The sequence below is a fragment of the Pempheris klunzingeri genome, chromosome 20 (genome assembly GCF_042242105.1).
Source record: "Pempheris klunzingeri isolate RE-2024b chromosome 20, fPemKlu1.hap1, whole genome shotgun sequence".
Taxonomy (NCBI): domain Eukaryota; kingdom Metazoa; phylum Chordata; class Actinopteri; order Acropomatiformes; family Pempheridae; genus Pempheris; species Pempheris klunzingeri.
The window spans coordinates 416,175-437,358 of record NC_092031.1 but is presented as its reverse complement, the minus strand read 5'-3'; the positions used below and the strand labels follow the sequence as shown (position 1 = coordinate 437,358).

The 21,184-nt window shown below is 48.2% G+C and overlaps 2 protein-coding genes across 2 annotated transcripts; one reads left to right on the top strand and one right to left on the bottom strand.

Moving 5' to 3' along the window:
• Nucleotides 1-1,215: 1,215 nt before the first annotated feature.
• Nucleotides 1,216-4,977, bottom strand: atad1b (ATPase family AAA domain containing 1b). The gene is made up of 9 exons (XM_070852486.1): nucleotides 4,768-4,977; nucleotides 4,578-4,676; nucleotides 4,068-4,188; nucleotides 3,786-3,986; nucleotides 3,547-3,653; nucleotides 2,827-2,916; nucleotides 2,625-2,675; nucleotides 2,232-2,362; nucleotides 1,216-1,985 (listed from the first exon to the last, which is right to left on the bottom strand). Exons 1-9 carry the CDS (start codon nucleotides 4,939-4,941, stop codon nucleotides 1,865-1,867), a joined length of 1,095 nt encoding a protein of 364 aa, XP_070708587.1. The 5' UTR covers nucleotides 4,942-4,977; the 3' UTR covers nucleotides 1,216-1,864.
• Nucleotides 4,978-9,877: 4,900 nt separating this feature from the next.
• ptenb (phosphatase and tensin homolog B) lies at nucleotides 9,878-16,087 on the top strand. The gene is made up of 9 exons (XM_070851547.1): nucleotides 9,878-9,998; nucleotides 11,593-11,677; nucleotides 11,894-11,938; nucleotides 12,411-12,454; nucleotides 12,544-12,782; nucleotides 13,069-13,210; nucleotides 13,858-14,027; nucleotides 14,826-15,071; nucleotides 15,480-16,087. Exons 1-9 carry the CDS (start codon nucleotides 9,920-9,922, stop codon nucleotides 15,666-15,668), a joined length of 1,239 nt encoding a protein of 412 aa, XP_070707648.1. The 5' UTR covers nucleotides 9,878-9,919; the 3' UTR covers nucleotides 15,669-16,087.
• The last annotated feature ends 5,097 nt before the right edge of the window (nucleotides 16,088-21,184 follow it).

Sequence of the window (21,184 nt, the reverse complement as noted above, 5' to 3'; positions counted from 1 at the left end):
CACTTTCTCCATTAATCAGCTGATCGTTCGTCACTGACCGTTTTTATCCCGTTTTAGTTTGTCGACCGAATCGTGAGAAAGACCCAAAAATATTCAGTTTAACGTGACGTAAAAACCCAGAAAAGCTGTAAACACTCAGAGGATCAATGGATTATCGGACTCACTGACATTTAGTTTCCTGTTGATCGACTGATCGATTGATGCAAAACGTTTGGAGACGTCGGCTTCAGAAAACAGTTCAGTTCCTTTAACAGCAACAAAACGACAACAACAGCAATAATATTAAGAGTCCACTTCATGAAAAGCTTTGATGGAGGTTTGATTCTCTTAATTTGACCTCTGAAAATAAAACAAACACTTTTCCAAAGTAAAAGTCTGGTGAATGTTCAATACATTTTCTTTCTTTATTCTGACTCAGTCGCACAAACACGTCCTGCTGCTAAAACTCACTACAGCCCCACAAGTGGATTCATCCGCTGCTGAAAATAGTCCCCAACAGATGCACCATAAAAACTACCGCGAGCTGTTCGAGGACTTTTTAAACACCAAATTATAAATCTGAGGAATTTTAAAGGTTCAGATCATCAGGAGGAACCAGAGGGCTGAGAGCCTCAGACAGGAAGTCAGGCAGGAAGTCAGACAGAGACAGGAAGTCAGGCAGGAAGACAGACAGGAAGTCAGACAGGAAGACAGGCAGGAAGACAGACAGAGACAGGAAGTCAGGCAGGAAGTCAGGCAGAGACAGGAAGTCAGGCAGGAAGACAGACAGGAAGTCAGACAGGAAGACAGACAGGAAGACAGGCAGGAAGTCAGGCAGGAAGTCAAGCAGGAAGTCAGGCAGGAAGTCAGGCAGGAAGTCAGGCAGAGACAGGAAGTCAGGCAGGAAGACAGGCAGGAAGTCAGGCAGGAAGTCAGGCAGGAAGTCAGGCAGGAAGTCAGGCAGGAAGTCAGGCAGGAAGACAGACAGGAAGACAGACAGGAAGTCAGGCAGGAAGACAGGCAGGAAGTCAGGCAGGAAGACAGACAGGAAGACAGACAGGAAGTCAGGCAGGAAGTCAGGCAGGAAGACAGACAGGAAGACAGACAGGAAGTCAGGCAGGAAGTCAGGCAGGAAGTCTGGCAGAGACAGGAAGTCAGGCAGGAAGACAGACAGAGACAGGAAGACAGACAGGAAGTCAGGCGCACCAACAGGTTGCTGGTTTGAGTCTGAACAGGAGACTTAATGAAGAAAACAACTTGTGCTTAAAAATAAACAGTAGTTGTTTAACATGGCCGTGAGTTTAGACTCCACCCAGCGTGGGGCATGATGGGAATTGTACGACTTCCTTTAATTGATGCTTTTTACAAAACACTGATGTTAAACTCTTCTACGCTGCTGGAAACCTGCGATGAGGACGAGTTGTGGTGAAGAAGTGACGTCCAAAGCGTCCCGATGTCACTGAGCCGCCGGCGAGGGGAAATATCTGTGCTGGTCGACACCACAAACAGAAACAAGATGGCGTCCCATCCCATCGTGTCGCAGCGTTACCGCCAGACGTCCTGACGAGGTCAATGACGAGAAGACTCGTGTGTTTGATTGAATCCTTAAAAGAAACTTTATGGACAGTGGAGACGAGCAGCGAGGCACACGAGGAGACTTCAGGACAGACGGTTAGTTTCTGGGAGCGAGGACAGACGGACGGACGGCGAGCAGCCGAGTCAGATAAAAACAGAAACAGAGCAGTGGCACATGTTGGATATTTACACACACGTAGAGACGGCGGGTCAGCACGTACACACCGATCTGATGAACCGGTCGGGAATCGAACCCGCGACAGCAGGCAGGGCTGAGGTCATCATGTGGTCAATGTGTGAGTGTGTGCTTTCAGTCCAGAGCGGCGTGCAGCAGGGCGCCGTGTCCACCCGCCATTTTAGACTTCTTCATCTTACTGATCGCTTTCTGAAGGTCGGACTGATGGATCGGACGAATGTAGTCCTCCGATGGACTGAGGAGACAGACGGGCAGAGAGACAGACGGGCAGAGAGACAGACATCCTTTAGAAACTTGGACACAAAGAGAACTCAGCTAATAACCGAACACAAACTACGGCCGTACGCTGACGATGTGCCGTTTTATGTTCATGATCCAATAAATGATCAATAAAGTTAAATAATATTAAAGAAACTTCACACCTGAACATACAGACATAAATCAAGTGAAGTCGCCGTCACTGAATGAAGGTGTGACTTACGTGTCGTTCTGAGCGTGGACGAAGTCTCGGACGCAGAGCAACGCGGCGTCCCGGCACATCTCTCTGAGGTCACTTCCTGAGAAACCCTCCGTTTCCTTGGCGATGTCGACGAGGTCGACCGACAGATCCACCTGCAGGGACAGACAGGTGATGGGACTCACTGATCGATCAGCTGATTGATCATCGGGCCGGAGGTCAGTCTGAACTGACCTCCAGACCAGGACTAAAACCTGAGCACTTCCTGCTGCTGCTTCACAGTAAAAGCATCTCCTTTGGACGGCTTTTATTGTGAAAAAGCTAAAAAAAAAAGCAAAACACGTGTAACAGATAATGTTTTAATGTGCAAACTTCCAATCAATCAATAATCTGCTGATTATCTGACTCTGAACTTACGCTCTCGTTCTCCAGGATGAGTTTAAGGATCTGCTCCCTCTGCCGCATGCTCTGCAGAAACACACACACACTACTGTTAATACACTGTGTGTGTGTGTGTGTGTGTGTGTGTGTGTGTGTGTGTGTGTGTGTGTGTGTGTGTGTGTGTGTGTGTGTGTGTGTGTGTGTGTGTGTGTGTGTGTGTGTGTGTGTGTGTGCGTACAGGCTGGTTGATGTGGAACCTGGTGGGCATCCTCCTCAGAATAGCAGAGTCGAGGTCTTGAGGACGATTTGTGGCTCCCATGATGATCACCTGACCAACATTGAGAAATCCAAAGTTGTATCCATTATTATTAATGTTTCTACCCATGATCCTCTCTGTCCTCATCCTGGTGTGTGAGTGACTGGTAGGTAGTAAAAGTGTTGGAACTGGTCCAGTAGATCACCTCAGCCAGCAGCCACCAAACGGGCTGCAATGGCTGCAACGTGATCCTTTGGGACAACTGCACCTGATCACAGTAGGTCCACTAAAAGAGCTTGTTTGATCCACTGACAGGCTCAGAGTGTTATTCTAAGTGTGTGACAGCATCATGGAAAGGATCCCTACAGAGAGAGACCTGGAAGATCCTTTTGGTTTAACCACAAACAGCACACACACCAGACTACATTCACTAAAACAGGGATTTTAGAGAACAGGACACAGGAGCTGCTGGTCAGACTTTAGTGACTTTGGCATTTTAACATGTCAGCTTTTATCTAAATTAACTCTTTAAAACACCAAACTACCACAGAACACAAACACACTGACTGATGGAGGCAGCAGCAGAGCAGCAGCTCCTGTGTCCTGTGAGCTTAAAATCAGTGTTTTAGTGAATGTAGTCTGGTGTGTGTGCAGAGAGCGATAGAACGACTGTTTGAACAGGTGTGTGTGAGGAAGACTCACCTGGCAGTGGTGGTCGGTGTCCAGTCCGTCCCACAGACTCATGAACTGAGCCTTCATCATGGCCGTGGCCTCGTGGTCCGAGCTGGACCGACTCCGCAGGAACGAGTCTGTGTCAACATGGAGTCACGGGTCAGCCAACCAGAGATCAGCTCCGCCCACCAGCAACATTCAGGCCACAGGATTGGATGCTACGCCCCCCCCACCAAGTGTGTGTGTGTGTGTGTGTGTGTGTACTCCACCTATCTCGTCCACGAAGATGATTGACGGCTGCAGTTTGACGGCCAATGAGAAGACGGCGGCGGCGAGCTTCTGGGACTCTCCGTACCACTTGTCCGTCAGCGTGCTCGGCTGCAAGTTGATGAAGCGAAACCCCGCCTCCTTCGCCGTCGCCTTGGCGATTAGCGTCTTGCCGCAGCCCGGGGGCCCGTAGAGCAGCACGCCTGTTACCATGACAACAGGTGGGGGTTACGGTCTGTGCACCGATCGGCAGAGCATTGACGACTGATTGGTGTCTCTCTGACCTTTGGGTGGCTGCAGCAGCCTGGAGCCCTGGAACAGGTGTCTCTTCTGAACAGGTAAGATGACCGTCTCCTTCAACTCAGTGATGACCTCATCGAGACCGGCGATGTCCCTCCAGGTGATCTACACACACACACACACACACACACACACACACACAGGTTTATTATTCATATTAATCCTTTAATACCTTGGAGTTCAGGACTCTCAGGAAGCTAACACTAGGCTAAGCTAACACCAGGCTAAGCTAACACCAGGCCAAGCTAACATAAGGCTAAGCTAACACCAGGCTAAGTCCTCTAGTGGAGGCTAATGGCTAACATCTATGAAATAACTTCTTGCTTCAGCGTCGACTTTCCTTTTTCCTACAAACACTGTTTGTTAGAACCTTTGGTCTGAGAGCTCCTGTGTTTTGTCCTTCTCCTGATCCTCTCCTGTGTTTTGTCCTTCTCCTGATCCTCTCCTGTGTTTACGCCCCGCAGCACCGTCAGCCAATCACACTGAAGGCTCACCTGCATGCTCAGTGGGTCGACCAGGTGAGCCGCGATGCTCATCTCGTATTCTGACAGCTTCACATTCTTAACTCCGATCTGACGCATCAACTTCTCCGCCTGGAAGACAGAAAATCAGAGTTAGGTGCTAGCTAGCTTAGCATAAAGGCAGCTCCATCTCAGTGCCTGGGTTAGGGCCTCCCCGTCTCACCTGTTTCTGAGCCTCCACCTTCTGCTTCCTGGTGGGGTCGATGGCGTCCACCATCCATTTGATGGTGAAGTAGGTGACGGCTCCGAATATGGTGAGACGGAAGAGCAGGCCGATGACCTCGTTCCTGCCCAGAGGACGGGCGATGTGTTCAGCTGGAACCTCCCTCAGCACCATCGTCGGGGTCAGTGAGGACAGGAAGTACACGCAGAGCTGCAGGCGCACAACGACACAAACACGACAACACACCACCTCATTAACGCCGAAGCACAGTCAGGTGTTTGAGGCTCCTGGTGGATCATCTCAGACCCCCACAGAAGCTCGGTCTCTGTGACAACAATCAAAAAGAGACTAAATTGTCATATTTTTCAGCTGAGTCTGGGGAGAGGATCAGAGTGTTTCCCCATGAATACAGTGTCGGTATGTTCACGCTGGGGAGGCTTCGCACAGCAGTTTGGACCGAGGACAGATGTTACCTGGAGTTCCCACTAATTCACATGATCAAAGTGTTCATGTTGGAGACGAGCCGGATTAAGATGCTGCTCCTGTGAACGGTTTCATGATCTGACACTTTCTAACACAAGAGAGCAGCTGGATTTGGCAGAGCAGCAGGGACTGGACCGCTTTGGGTCCGGGCCGGGCTGATGAGCTCTTCCTGGTGAACCTGTTCTGGTCTTCACTCAGACTCTGGCCGCTTCGTCTCTCTGACGAGACCAGAAGAAACTGTAAACTGTCAATTTTTTAACCGGAGTCTGGCGGGTCGTTCCTCCCGCTGACTATTTCTGACACACACCGGGTCCGTCATGTAACCCCCCCCCCCCCCCCCCCCCCCCCGGACCCCAGGGAGTTTGAGACCCTCCAGTGTTCGCAGTATAAAACCGAAAGCACTGTGTAGGCTAGCTGCTAACTTTAGCATTAGCTTGACCTTCTGGGCTCCCCGGATGTAACCGAGCGGCTCCCCGGCGGATAAACCGACAGACATCCCCGCCGGTAACTCACCGCGGAGCCGCCACTGCCCCGGTGAGCCTGTGGCACCGAAACTAACCGAAGTCTTCAATTTATCCGGTAAAATGAGCAGCACGTACCTCCGGTGGTCACGTCAGGCAGCCGCACTTCCTCGGTTTCTTCTTCGGTGGTGCTGGGAGCAAATTGCCGGTTCTTCTTCTTCTACTTTTCATTTAATTATAACTTTAAGACGCTAAGACTCACTGCTGCCACCACATTATTATTATTGTTATAAATATTATTATTATTGTTATAAATATTATTAAAATTATTATAAATATTATTATTATCATATAAAGGTTTAAATAGTTTGATTGAACTGAGCGTCATGTACAATATATAGAAATACATAAATATCTATATTCTTAGATGTATCTATGCATATATATATATTTATATATAGTAATTGTACTCAACAATTGTGTAGTTATATTACGGATGTAATATATTTTGATTAGTTGATTAAATTAATGTTCTAACTAACTGTGACGTAATGGACTCGGTGACATATTAGTCCTCATCGATCCAGCAGGTGGCGCCGTAATACAGACAAAAATCCTCCGAACCAAAGATTACATGCACCATCTTCATCATCATCATCATCATCACAGTGTCTGTTGATACTGGGTGCTTCCACACATCACCCTGTATCACCCTGTATCATCCTGTATCACCCTGTATCATCCTGTATCATCCTGTATCACTCTGTATCACCCTGTATCACTCTGTATCACCCTGTATCATTCTGTATCACCCTGTATCACCCTGTATCACTCTGTATCACCCTGTATCACCCTGTATCACTCTGTATCATCCTGTATCACCCTGTATCATTCTGTATCACCCTGTATCACTCTGTATCACCCTGTATCACTCTGTATCACCCTGTATCACCCTGTATCACTCTGTATCACCCTGTATCACCCTGTATCACTCTGTATCACCCTGTATCACCCTGTATCACTCTGTATCATCCTGTATCACCCTGTATCATTCTGTATCATCCTGTATCATCCTGTATCACTCTGTATCACCCTGTATCATTCTGTATCACCCTGTATCACCCTGTATCACTCTGTATCACCCTGTATCACCCTGTATCACTCTGTATCATCCTGTATCACCCTGTATCATTCTGTATCACCCTGTATCACTCTGTATCACCCTGTATCACTCTGTATCACCCTGTATCACCCTGTATCACTCTGTATCACCCTGTATCACCCTGTATCACTCTGTATCACCCTGTATCACCCTGTATCACTCTGTATCACCCTGTATCACCCTGTATCATCCTGTATCACCCTGTATCACCCTGTATCACTCTGTATCATCCTGTATCATCCTGTATCACTCTGTATCATTCTGTATCACCCTGTATCACCCTGTATCACTCTGTATCATCCTGTATCATCCTGTATCACTCTGTATCACCCTGTATCACTCTGTATCACCCTGTATCATCCTGTATCACCCTGTATCACCCTGTATCACTCTGTATCACCCTGTATCATCCTGTATCATCCTGTATCATCCTGTATCACTCTGTATCACCCTGTATCATTCTGTATCACCCTGTATCACCCTGTTTCACCCTGTATCACCCTGTATCATTCTGTATCACCCTGTATCACCCTGTATCATCCTGTATCACTCTGTATCATCCTGTATCATTCTGTATCACCCTGTATCACTCTGTATCACCCTGTATCACCCTGTATCATCCTGTATCACTCTGTATCACCCTGTATCACCCTGTATCACTCTGTATCACCCTGTATCATCCTGTATCACCCTGTATCACCCTGTATCATTCTGTATCACCCTGTATCACCCTGTATCACTCTGTATCATCCTGTATCACTCTGTATCACCCTGTATCACCCTGTATCACCCTGTATCACTCTGTATCATCCTGTATCACCCTGTATCACCCTGTATCATCCTGTATCACCCTGTATCACCCTGTATCATTCTGTATCACCCTGTATCACCCTGTATCATCCTGTATCACCCTGTATCACCCTGTATCACCCTGTATCACCCTGTATCACTCTGTATCATCCTGTATCACCCTGTATCACCCTGTATCATCCTGTATCACCCTGTATCACCCTGTATCATTCTGTATCACCCTGTATCACCCTGTATCACTCTGTATCATCCTGTATCACCCTGTATCACTCTGTATCACCCTGTATCATCCTGTATCACCCTGTATCACCCTGTATCATTCTGTATCACCCTGTATCACCCTGTATCACTCTGTATCATCCTGTATCACTCTGTATCACCCTGTATCACCCTGTATCACTCTGTATCATCCTGTATCACCCTGTATCACCCTGTATCACTCTGTATCATATATCAGAGAACAGATAATTAGCTACTGAGCTCCTCTCAGCAGATGAGGATTCAGGCTCGTGTATCTGTGTTGCAGCTGAGGGGGCAGACCGGCTGCTTCCGGTCCAGGTACAGTTCTGGGCTGCTTGGTGCAGGTGTGACACCGCCGGCTGTGGCCGGACGCAGTGTTTTGTGTTACGTAACGCCAACGGGGCTCAGCTGGTTGCCAGGTGCTGATTTGCTCCCGCACGGCTTATTTGGGGTTTTTGTGACGGAGGTTCTGAATAGGAGGATAACACGGTCAAAACCTGGCAACCCGGCGCTGACTGGATGCGTTTGGTTCACGGAGCTCAGTTAGCAGTTAGCATGTAGCATCGTCAAGTCAGACGGAGTGACAAAACATCAGGAAGTGACGTTATCATAACTACAAAATAAAAGCACAGTCATGAGCAGCACTCAGATTATACATAAAAACACAAGAGATGAAATAAGATGATAAAAGAACAACAATAAAAATAAAAATACAGCCAAACATAATGAATTCAATGAAATATCATACTAAAAATAACTAAATGATTGTGCTACATGCTGCAGGAACATAGTTTGCCGTCTTCAAGGGTTAGGGTCTGTCTTCCTGGCCCCTCACATAGAACCCTGTAGAACCCTGAACTGCAGCTTTACTCTGTGTTCTTCAGCCTGTGACGTCAGACTCTGAGCTCGTCAACTACATGAAGTTGAGAAATAAGTTAAACAACCTTAAAAATGAAGATAGTATAGTAAGTATTTACTGTCTTAATGTCACATTAGAATAATCTCCTCTATATTTTCATATTTATTGGATATAAATACACACATATCTTTATTTCATCTAATCGCTGCTGTCGCTCCTGTTATCTCCTGTTTTTTATATTTATTTGGTCCACATACAGGTCTCTGTATAACCTTTATATTCCAGCTAAAGGATTTCACAGGAATGCCCTGATACAACCGGATAGGCAATTAGCACAAAATATGAAATATTGATAAATATTGGTTTCCTTCGTCATTTATCTTTATTATTCATTGTATTCCTGTTGTGATTTATCTGTTAATTGAATGCTTTACTGATCATAGAGTCTGCCTGGTCTCTTATATTTATTCAGGGGGGTTGATGATGGAGTGTGGCGTTTTAAACCAGGCTTTTATTTTGAAGGCGCTGGCCGGATGTGTGTGTACCGGTTTCCGGCTTGACCCCCGCAGTCTCGTCCGTCTCTGTTCCTCCGCTCGAAGGCGCCTCGGAGAGATTTTCTCTCCGCCGCCGATCCGCGTCCAGTCACGGCGTCTCTGCGGCGCAGCGAGGCCGGGAAGAGTCCGCCTGGATCCGTCCGCCGTCTGGAGGGCCGGAGCCTCACCGAACGGAGCCCCGCGAATGGTTTTGTCTTCAAGCGGGGGACCTGGAAGCCCGGGCCCGCAGCGGGAGCAGGGAGGAGGCCCCGACGCCCCCTTGTTCTGACCCAGAAAACAGCACTGACAGACGGGCTGCCTGTCAACTCGAAGGCCGGCTAGCCGCTGGCCGCTCCGGAGCTCACAGGGTGGCACCAGAGGAGGACGGAGAACTGGAAAGTGTTCATCCGTGAGGACCTACTTTTGTCCGTATTACCCACCGGGACGTTTTTATCTGCGTAACGTTTTTTAAAAGCGACCTTCTGGAGATCGGTGCGCTGCTGGCTAGCTAGCTCCGGGCTAGCTGCCCCAGTTAGCGTCTCCCCCCCGGTAACCAGACCGGGTGCTTTCTCTTCACTGCACGAGCTCAGCGGAGACACCGACCATGGCCGCCTACATCAAGGAGATGGTGAGCAGGAATAAAAGGAGATACCAGGAGGACGGCTTCGACCTGGACCTGACCTGTATCCTTTCACCGTCACTGTCCTGCGCCTGCTAGCGTTAGCTTGCTCGCTCTCGAACGTTGTGCAGAACTCAATTCAAAATTGTTGTAATTTAAAGCTGCGGTCCGTGTCGGCGCAGGCAGCTCACATACAGCACTAGTCTGTGACAGAGGGGCAGCTTCTTTACATCGGCGTGCATGTAATAGAGAAACAACCCAAACAGCGGTATGATAATCATACATTTCAGAATTGGCGAAGTGGTCGTGGGTTGAATCTGAATCGTAGCTGTAAGTATGAACAAACCTTTAAAAGACGCCGTAAATGTCATAGAGTGCTCTGTGTGCGGCTGTTTAAATCATGACCAGTGTTCCTGCTCCTCTGTGAGGTGCTCCCTCCGTAAAGGGCGTGTATATTTACATAGTTGCGAGTTTGCCTTAAATTAGATGTTTTTTCAACGGAGTCCGTAGTGCAGTTTAATACCTACCGGAGAGTGAAACTAGCTAACGTTAGCAGGCGGTTATGTCCCATAACACATCTGTTCCAGCGGTTAGCGGATCATTTCTCACCAGGGCAGCTGACAGAGGTACATACGGCTCTATAGCTAAAGGCATTCTTTTGCTTGTTGGTACATCTTTGCTTTTTTGTTCCTGAGGACCAGTGAAGGTGGGAGATGCTAACAGGCTAAGCTAACAGCGATGTCGGTAGCGTTGCATCAGCAGCAGCTAGCATGCTAGGCTAACAGGCTAAAACGCACCTGAGAGAAGCTCACCTGCAGAAATGAGACTGTAACTCACATCCAATGTTCATCATATTTACCTCCAAGCAGCTCCACCACTGAGGGGCAGCGCAGCTAAAAGGTCACATTTCTGTCAGTTAACTGTCAGTTTGGTCTGTCAGGTTTCAGCATCAGTCAGGAGGCTGATTTACCGTCACATCTGGATGGAAACATCCTCTGAGAAACACAAACCTTTAAACACTCATGTTTCTGCTGTTTGATGTCAGAGATGAAACATTTAGTCGACTGATACCTGATGAGCAGCCGCCTGGTGACCTGTTCAGATCAGACAGGTGTGTGAGTGACTGGTAGGTAGTAAAAGTGTTGGAACTGGTCCAGTAGATCACCTCAGCCAGCAGCCACCAAACGGGCTGCAATGGCTGCAACGTGATCCTTTGGGACAACTGCACCTGATCACAGTAGGTCCACTAAAAGAGCTTGTTTGATCCACTGACAGACTCAGAGTGTTATTCTAAGTGTGTGACAGCATCATGGAAAGGATCCCTACAGAGAGAGACCTGGAAGATCCAGAGTGCCGCCCCCCCAGAGACCTGAGGGTCCACACAGGTTCACTGAGACAGGAAACAGAATCAGACTCCAGAGAACGTTCTTCCTCCTCTTCATCTTCTTCATCAAGTGTTTTTTCTCTCCTAACTTTTGAGATGTTAAATAGAAACATGTTCTGTTACCATGGCGATGGTCTGAGGGGATGCTGGGGAGTTAAAGTGTGTGTTACTGTGTGTGTGTGTGTGTGTGTGTGTGTGTGTGTGCGCGTGTGTGTGTGCGTACGTATTGATGACAGTGAGTACAGCAGGTTATTGATCCTTGACTTGTGATCAGATATTTATCCAAACATCATAGCGATGGGTTTCCCCGCTGAGCGTCTGGAAGGCGTCTACAGGAACAACATCGATGACGTCGTGCGGTAAGACGCCGTTGACCTTCGCCGTGTGTGTCTGTGTCTACTTCCTGTTAAATAAGATTGATTCCTATCAAAATAAAAGCCTTGTCAGTGCTGTTGATAATGAAATCACTCAGGTGCTGCGTTCAAAGACACTCGGACACCTGAGGTATGACTTGAGGCCTGATGTGAGATGGACTGGATAGTGAAACCGTCTTTCTCTCTCTCTTTCTCTCTCAGGTTTTTGGACTCAAAGCACAAAAATCACTATAAGATCTACAATCTGTGAGTACTGACCATCATTTTAAAGCTTTAATTTGAAGTGTGTGTGTCCGTCGGTCCGGCAGTACAAGTACATGAGCACCAGGAGAGTCACTGTGTTGAAAATAGACAGGAGTCGATCTTTAGTGTCGTTACCGCTGACAGGCTCAGAGTGTGTGACAGCATCATGGAAAGGATCCCTACAGAGAGAGACCTGGAAGATCCTTTTGGTTTAACCACAAACAGCACACACACCAGACTACATTCACTAAAACAGGGATTTTAGAGCTGCTGCTCCATCAGTCAGAGTGTGTTAGCTGATGTTCCTAGCTGTTAGCAGCTGGTAGCATCTATTAGCAGCTGTTACAAGCTTTTAGCTCCTGTTAGCATTTGTTCTAGAGATCACATTTGCTGTGCATTAGAGCCATTTAGATAAAGATTGACTGATCAATGAATTGACTTTGAGGTTGACTGGATGTTGCCTCTCCGTCCACAGATGTGCGGAGCGACAGTACGACACAGCAAAGTTCAACTGTCGAGGTAAGATTCATGATGGGAGGAGCGAGGAGTTAGAGTTTTTGATGGAGGTCAGGAAAGGAGGTGTCACGCTCCGTTTGTGTCTCCGGCAGTCGCTCAGTACCCGTTCGAGGACCACAACCCCCCCCAGCTGGAGCTCATCAAGCCGTTCTGCGAGGACCTGGACCAGTGGCTGAGCGAAGACGAGCAGCACGTCGCCGCCATCCACTGCAAGGCGGGAAAAGGTCGAACCGGCGTGATGATCTGTGCCTACCTGCTGCACCGGGGCAAGTTTCAGGAGGCTCAGGAGGCGCTGGACTTCTACGGAGAGGTCCGCACCCGCGACAAGAAGGTACTGCAGCGCTGCCAACGTTTGAGCTCGTAAAGAAAGAGAAGAAAAGGGAAGAAATGGAAAAGTGGAACATGGATTGAACAAAGAGGGGCTTAAAGACACCCATGATCATGAGACCATGTTTGGTGGTTTTCTGCCCTCAAAGTAACTTTACATTCAGAACTCCATAAGGAAAATGTCTGAAATAAGAGAAAACCTACAAGCATGTTTAAAGCCGGTGAAATTATCCTCTGCTTGCTGGCACTTTGATGATTGTGTGTGTGTGTGTGTGTGTGTGTGTTTTCAGGGTGTGACCATCCCCAGTCAGCGGCGTTACGTCATCTACTACAGCTTCCTGCTGAGGAACCAGCTGCTGTACAAACCCGTCGCCCTGCTCTTCCACAAGATGCTGTTTGAAACCATCCCCATGTTCACTGGAGGCACCTGCAGTACGTCTGTCTGTCTGTCTGTCTGTCTGTCTGTCTGTCTGTCTGTCTGTCTGTCTGTCTGTCTGTCTGTCTGTCTGTCTGAGGCGTTGTTTGAAAACAGCCTCCCAAAAGGTTTTTCAGAAAACGTTTTTATTTCTCAGCGTTTGCAGCAGATAGAAACGATAATTTAAAACCATTTGACAGCTTAAACCTTTGATTGTAAATTATTGTCTTTGCACTGATATTCATTAAGATTTAAAAAGAATCAGTAATCAAAAAGTGAAGAAGCTCAGTTCAGTGAAGAAGCTGCTCAGCTGGCCGATCAGACGCCTGAAGTTCACCGAGGGCGGAGAGTCACAGCGTTACTGCTTTAGTCTCCAGTCTGGTCAGCTGGTAGTTTCCGTGGCGACAACGACAGAAGTGATTATGTAGACGGAGAGTGTTCGATGTTCGGACAAACTGTACTTCCCATAATGCATTTCATGTGTCTTAAAGGATGACGTCGTCTAAATCTTGCTCTCGTGATGGTTTACTGAGGCCACTGTTCTGAGATGAAGTGTGTGTGTGTGTGTGTGTGTGTGTGTGTGTGTGTGTGTGTGTGTGTGTGTCTCTGTGTGTGTGTGTGTGTCTGTGTGTGTGTGTGTGTGTGTGTGTGTGTGTGTGTGTAGACCCTCAGTTTGTGGTGTACCAGCTGAAGGTGAAGATCCACACGTCGAACCCCGCCCACACCCGGCGGGAAGACAAGCTGATGCTGTTTGAGTTCCCGCAGCCACTTCCTGTCTGCGGAGACATCAAGGTGGAGTTCTTCCACAAACTGAACAAGATGATGATGAAGAAGGTGAGGACGCTGACAAATGTGAAATGAATCCTGTTTGTTGTTCTTGTCCGATGACGATAAAGATTCTAGAATTATTAGTATTATTAATCAACAGACTGCTGTTAGTCCGTTTCCGTCATTTCATTCTTCGGACAGTAACCCAGCACGTCTTTGGGCTGGTTAGTTGTCAGGAGGTTGTTGTCCCGGATACGTTGTGTGACGTCACGTCTCGATCTCCGGTAGGTGAGTTTGGTTGGACGACCACCTCTGTGTAGATTCCTGGTTTGCATGTTAAATCCCTTCTGGCTTCGTCCCGCTGACCGTCGTCTGTCCTGAGCTGTCTCTGGGAGGTGGAGGCTCTAAAGTTGTGCGGGCCGAGCCGTCTGGTTCTCTTTAAGTAGCGCGAGTGTTGCAGAGCGAGTTGAGACGACCCGACTGGTCCCCCGGGACCAGTTCGGTCCTCAGGAAGGTCGTCCCGGTTGAGCCTCCCTGACCTCTCGGCTTACTGTGAGTCGGCTGAAAGAAGTTGTCTGTGTGAGTTTTCTGAGAAGCTGAAGTCACGACGACACCAAAGATGAGTCCAGTCTTCCTAAAGGGCCGTTTGGTTCCTGGTTGTTCTGGGCTCCTCCTGCACGGTGCTGCTGTGGTGGAGGCTTAAATAAGCTGAACACCAGCGAGTCCGGCCTAAATGATCCGATCCGTTATCCTGATTTAATGGAGTCACTTCAGGAAACGTGCCGGTAGCTTGTCGTTCTGGATCACTGAGACTGATTAACTACCTCGGCCGGCCGCTGATCGCTTCAGACTCTGTCTTTGCAGGAAAAGATGTTCCACTTCTGGGTCAACACCTTCTTCATCCCGGGTCCAGAGGAGAACACCGACAAACTAGAGAACGGCAGCGCCGGGACGCCGCGGGACCCGGCCGACAGAACGCACCAGAACCCCGGGACGACGGCGGGAGGAGAGAGCAACGACAGAGACTTCCTGGTCCTCACTCTGACAAAGAACGACCTGGACAAGGCCAACAAAGACAAGGCCAACAGGAACTTCTCCCCAAACTTCAAGGTGAGAAGACGAGCTTCACAGAAGGCTGCTTGTTTTCTCTGTGACCGTGGAAACAAACACCCAGCGAGCGGTTATGGTGTTCTATTATTTTAATCTTGTTTTAAAACCCTCTCTCTTCATATCCTGGTTGGCCCAAAGGATCACGTTGCAGCCATTGCAGCCCGTTTGGTGGCTGCTGGCTGAGGTGATCTACTGGACCAGTTCCAACACTTTTACTACCTACCGGTCACTCAGACAGAGAGGATCATGGGCCGTGTAGCGTGTGAGAAAGCTTTATTGATAACAGAAGTTCCAGACGGTTTACTGGAAGAAGAAAAGGGAGACGAAAGAGATTTTAAAGACGATGTATGAAAACGTTCTCCCCGACCTCATGTAGCGTCTAACAATCTAAACGTGTCTGGTCCTCAGGTGAAGCTGTATTTTACCAAGACGGTGGAGGAAGGAGCCAACTGTGACGCCAGCAGCACGTCGGCCTCGGTGACGCCGGACGTCAGCGACAACGAACCGGATCACTACCGCTACTCCGACACGACAGACTCGGACCCGGAGAACGAGCCGTTCGAAGAGGACCATCACAATCAGATCACTAAAGTCTGACACACTCTCTCACACACACACACACACACACACACACACACACACACAGACATACAGATGTGTGTGTGTACATATATATAGTATGTATGTATACACACTCATGAACCCCCAAACTAAGACTAGCTTGTGTTAGCGTGTTAGCTAACAGGGGAATATAACCGATGGACCAGAGCTGATCTGTGGGACTCTGAAATCAAAGAGCAAAGGTCAGTATAGAAGACCCCCCCCCTCCAATCTTCTGCTCAGTGCACAGCTGGACAATCACATGACAGGGCGGCCGGAGGAGAGGAGGGCGGGGTTAACCGTGTGGGCGTGGCCGGGCCGGCCAGCCGGACGGACGGCGAATGGACAATGAGACGGATGAATGGACAGACGGAGATTTAAAAAAATAAAAGGAGTAAAACTTGAATATAAACAAACTTAAAGACAAGTAGACTTCTTTAGTGACGCACCAAGATGTTTGTTGGATAAATCCCCACAATCCCCTTGTGTCCTTCCCTCCTTCCCTCCTTCCTTCCTTCCTTCCTTCCTGACCACTTTTAGCAGGCTTTATGCAGACCAATCTTCTTTCCCCTCCTCCCTCTTCAGTCGTCAGTGTTGTTGAGCTGTTTTGGGGGCTGACTCTTCTCTCTGTGCTGAAGTCAACATTCAGCCCTGATTTTACTGACTTTTGAGTTCTGGCTCAGTTCAAACTCCCTCTGCTCGTGTGTTTGCAGACCAGCAATGATGTGTTCTGAATTTGAGCTAAATCAAATCAGCTTTTACTGATTGGTATCAAGTTCCTCTGCTAAACAGGCCGTGGAGTTAAATGGGACACTGACCGTTAGTTTAGTGAATGAAATCATGAAACCAGAAACCATCTTACTTCAATGAATTTCTCACGTTTGGTGCAACCGGACTACAGCTGCATCATGTAAAAGCAGCAGACCGGACTGAGCTGAGCCGGTTTGGATCAGTGTCACTTTGGACCAGTTTGGACCAGTTTGGACCAGTTTGGTTTGAGCTGACAGGCTCAGATTGTGTAGTCTGGTGTGTGTGCTGTTTGTGGTTAAACCAAAAGGATCTTCCAGGTCTCTCTCTGTAGGGATCCTTTCCATGATGCTGTCACACACTTAGAATAACACTCTGAGCCTGTCAGTGGATCAAACAAGCTCTTTTAGTGGACCTACTGTGATCAGGTGCAGTTGTCCCAAAGGATCACGTTGCAGCCATTGCAGCCCGTTTGGTGTCTGCTGGCTGAGGTGATCTACTGGACCAGTTCCAACACTTTTACTACCTACCAGTCACTCACACACCAGGATGTAGATTTTTGTGGTCCTGACATCAGAACCCCCAGATGTCTCCCAGCCGTGGGGTTTGGGTCGAGCCGGACCGCCTCATCGCTGGTGTTAACTGGCTTTGAGTCGAAGCGGCGCAGAGAGAAGAGACGGCCTGCTGTTGAATGTGACAGTGGAGAGAAACACGTTTTCCACAATCTGCTGCAGCTCTGTCAATCAGCTACTGATGAGAACACACCTCCAGTTCAAACCGCCTGTGAACCAACGCTCTTACTACTTCCTGTCTGTCCAGCTACAGTTTTGCACAGAAGGACTGTCTTCAGCCCTTCGGGGCCAGTGGAGGTAACATTCAGAGGAGAAAACTCTGAGATCAAAGTCCTCACTTTATATTCTGTGATATTATAAAGTGAGAAAACAATGTAGAAACTCTAAGATTAAGTTTGTAAAAAGCTCAGATAGAAAGCCGTTAGTTCTAAGGAACATTTCAGAAATAGTTTTCGACAGCGTGTCTTCAAAGAGTTTTTCTTTTTTTCTCAAATTTACATCGTCTGGGACATTCAGAGTTTTTCCCTGAAGTAATACCCCCCCCCCCCCTCCTTCCTGCGGTGGCTCTGACACGTCGTCGTAGCTCCTACAGTCCGAGTATCATCAGATATAGTTCAGCGCGCCTGGTTTTGATGTGACCACCACGTCGGGTGGGCGGGGGCTCCCGTGAACACGTTAGTGGCTTCGACCAGAGCGAACCTCCATGGGGGGGGGGGGGCCTGTCTGGCAGTCGGTCTCGAGAGTCTCGAGGTTCGACCTCTCGTGTGTCTTCAAAAGGGCGGCGCTCTCTAACCGTTACTCTGTCAGAAGGCTGTTAAGCGTTAAACTCGTCACTGCGTCTCTGAGACGTTTAAGCACTTCAGTTCTGTCAAACTGAACCTTTAAAGACGTCGGTGTCGCAGCAGGTTCAGGAAGCAAATGAACGTCAGGGATGCTCCGATTGGAACGACAGCATTCGCCGTTAGAGCAAACCACCAAATGTTGGGGCAACGAGGATAACCGCCGCTCGCTGTACCGGCTGATTACACAGCGTCAATCAATTTATCGATTTTAAAAGTGATTTTATTGCTTCTGCTATCTGAGCTGCGCCCATGGCAACAGTCTGCAGTACAGATGAAACAGACTGTAGAGCACCATGACCGACCAATCAGAAACAAGGATTCAGTAATCAGCTAAAATAACATTAAAACCTTTTTCTAGATGTAAATGGACTTATTTCATCGCACCTTCTGATGTCCACAAAGTAACCTTCCTCCTGCTCGGTCTCCTCGTCAATAGTCCGCCGATAAAGTCGTTAATCGGTGTGATCGGAGCATCCCTACTGATCGTCTGAAGGAGCATCTGCCTCCACACCGGATGTTGGGAGACGTTCTAAGTCCTGATGTCTGGTTTCCGTCCTAACATTTGGTGCTACGACCCATCGGTGGCTCTGCGTCGGTCCCGTCGTTATTAACGGTTCATCGTAGGTGTTTCGTGACTCTGGGTGGCGTCTTGAAGTTTCTGTCGTCCACCCGGTCGGCCTGATCACACAGGACGTACGGAGAAGCTGCGAGGGCAGAAGGCATCTGACGTCTCCAACCCTAGAGTCCATCTAGACGTCAGATATCAGGCGTGTTTGGTTGGTGCTCGTCCACACCGAGATAATAATTAGAATTAGAAACAAACGGCTGTCAGACTCGCTCTAACGTAGAACAACGGAGCGAACAACATCGTTGGCTTCACGTTCAGAGCGATTGGATGAACGATAGAAACGCCGAGAGCCAATCAGAATTCAGGCATTTTACCTGAGACCCGCTGCCAGACGGCCTTTGGCGCTGACGGGGTCTCCGGAGTTCGTCTGGTCCTCACTGACGTCCTCTCCGACGATCGCCAGGACGCCTTCAAACTGACGTCGACTCGTACAAAGGTCTGAATAAAATGTCTTTGAAAGATGAAAACTGAGAGTAACAGTGTTGGATTCTCCAAACTTCCCGAGGCACCGACATGAGAACAGGCGAGGAGAACGTTATCGGTAGATTTATCCTTCTTGGTGTGGACGGCCCTTTAATCTTCAGCTTTCAACCGATCAGAAAGTAAAGAAAGAATTGGCCTCAGAGGCGTTTCTCCGCCTGGCAGGACGATTAAACAGTGGAAGATTAAAAACATGATTGAAGGCTTCCTGTGTCACATCCAGTAAAACGTTTCCAGCTGGAAGTCGACAGTGAGATAAACAGATCACAAATCTGACCATGAGATCTAAAAAACGAGGACTCAAAGCTTCTCCAAGTCCTCGGACAAAGCAGTGAAAGGGCCCGCCGCTGATAAAACCACGTCCTGTGTGATCATATAGTCAAGCTGTTGCGCTTTGGCTCGATGAAAGCTTCTCGTAGCCGCACGCTAACAGCTACCCGGTGCGTTCGAACAGTTCATCCTGTTGGGTTTAAGGTGCTAAGCTAAGCTAGCCAGGGCCGATGCCGAGCCTGTTGTCCATCTGTGGTGCTCTCTACCAGCCACAAGCGTTCGTCCAGTCTCGATCTGTGACGCCGAGCAGCTCCGTCGTCAGCGTGGCGATCTATCCACGGCCTCTGTTTGTGTATTTTATACCGACAGCAGCACACTTCCTGTCCAGAGTCCTGTTAGGTGCTGTCAGGCCTGGTCTCACTTCCTGTCATCAACCCGCTCAGACTTCCTGGTGTGTAGATTCGTTCAGTGGACGTTCAGGAGAACTCCAGTGTTTTCACACCAGAGCCCCACAGTTACATAGTTTGGGATAAAATTCAAATCAGTAGGTACAAAAGTGTGTTTGTGTTATTGTGTGACTTTTGTGTTTTTAAAGGGTTTGTTCAGATCCAAAGGAACTCTTTAAAACACACAAGTGACACTAACACACACTGACTGATGGAGGCAGCAGCTCTAAAATCCCTGTTTTAGTGAATGTAGTCTGGTGTGTGTGCTGTTTGTGGTTAAACCAAAAGGATCTTCCAGGTCTCTCTCTGTAGGGATCCTTTCCATGATGCTGTCACACACTTAGAATAACACTCTGAGCCTGTCAGTGGATCAAACAAGCTCTTTTAGTGGACCTACTGTGATCAGGTGCAGTTGTCCCAAAGGATCACGTTGCAGCCATTGCAGCCCGTTTGGTGTCTGCTGGCTGAGGTGATCTACTGGACCAGTTCCAACACTTTTACTACCTACCAGTCACTCACACACCAGGATGTGGACAGAGAGGATCATGGGTAGAAACAGTTATCATAAGTGAAGTGTACAGCTAACACGACCAACAGCTGAGCTCAGCAAACTGAATATTTAATCAAAAGCATCAACACGCTTTACTTCCCCTGCTGAACGCCGGCGTGCTCTGAGCGGGTTTCAGGTGTTTGAGGCCAGGCAGGTGCTGTCCACGTGTCCGACTGTCTCAGGTGCTCAATATCTTTTCTTTTTACCATTTTATAGTCCTCGGTCGCAGACGACACGTCCTACTTCAGCTCGGTCGAGTCCTTCTGGGAGATTTGGCCAAAAATGAACCAGTGTCACTTCAGGAGGAGGATTTTCACATTCAGTCAGATTAGACGTCGTCATTGGCGTTTTTTCACAAATGTCTTTAGATGTTCGGGTTCCTGCAGCTTTGAGGACGTTGCCAAAATCTCAACACAGAAAACTGTTAACGTGAAAACATTTAGACGCCAGAGACTCGACGTTTGAGTCTCACCGGCCGTGTTTCCATCGAAGTCAAACATCGTAGGGACCTTTAACTTGGCTTTGGACCTTTATGCCCCACAAAAAACACTGACGCAACAACCACAGTTAACATCAGCGGTTTTACACGTTAAAGCTTCTTTGTTTTGTCTGTTTGAGCCGATAAGTTTCTGTTTACATCACCAAACCTGCCAAAATGAAGCTCAGACTCTGTTTTTAGTTCCTTATCTTTTGTTTGTTGGTTAGTTTGGAGTTGATGAGCTGAACGTAGCCGTTGTTTGTGTTCTGTTCTTCTTCTTTTTGCCTTCAGGTGCGGTCACATTAGCCCCGCTACCGTCATGTTGCACAGAAAGGTTGCTAAAATAACGGAGTCTCAAAAGGCCGACGTGTCGCTGAAGGCGTGAATTCAAAGGTGGACGGTGAACACACACCTGCAAATTCACCCAAGATCGCACCAAAGCAGGAAGTCCACTCTTGAATTTGTTGTTGTTGGGTTTCATTGAAGTGAATGAGCAGGTG

What these genes read in the sequence shown, in the direction of transcription:
- atad1b (XM_070852486.1), bottom strand. Translation starts at nt 4,941, where the DNA reads ATGGTGCTGAGGGAGGTTCCAGCTGAACACATCGCCCGTCCTCTGGGC. An exon ending in GCTGCTGCAGCCACCCAAAG is followed by an intron (nt 3,987 to 4,067) that starts GTCAGAGAGACA and finishes TCATGGTAACAG; the next exon opens with GCGTGCTGCTCTACGGGCCC. An exon ending in GTCCACGCTCAGAACGACAC is followed by an intron (nt 1,986 to 2,231) that starts GTAAGTCACACC and finishes CTGTCTCCTCAG; the next exon opens with TCCATCGGAGGACTACATTC.
- ptenb (XM_070851547.1), top strand. Translation starts at nt 9,920, where the DNA reads ATGGCCGCCTACATCAAGGAGATGGTGAGCAGGAATAAAAGGAGATAC. An exon ending in CTTCGACCTGGACCTGACCT is followed by an intron (nt 9,999 to 11,592) that starts GTATCCTTTCAC and finishes ACTTGTGATCAG; the next exon opens with ATATTTATCCAAACATCATA. An exon ending in CACTATAAGATCTACAATCT is followed by an intron (nt 11,939 to 12,410) that starts GTGAGTACTGAC and finishes CTCCGTCCACAG; the next exon opens with ATGTGCGGAGCGACAGTACG.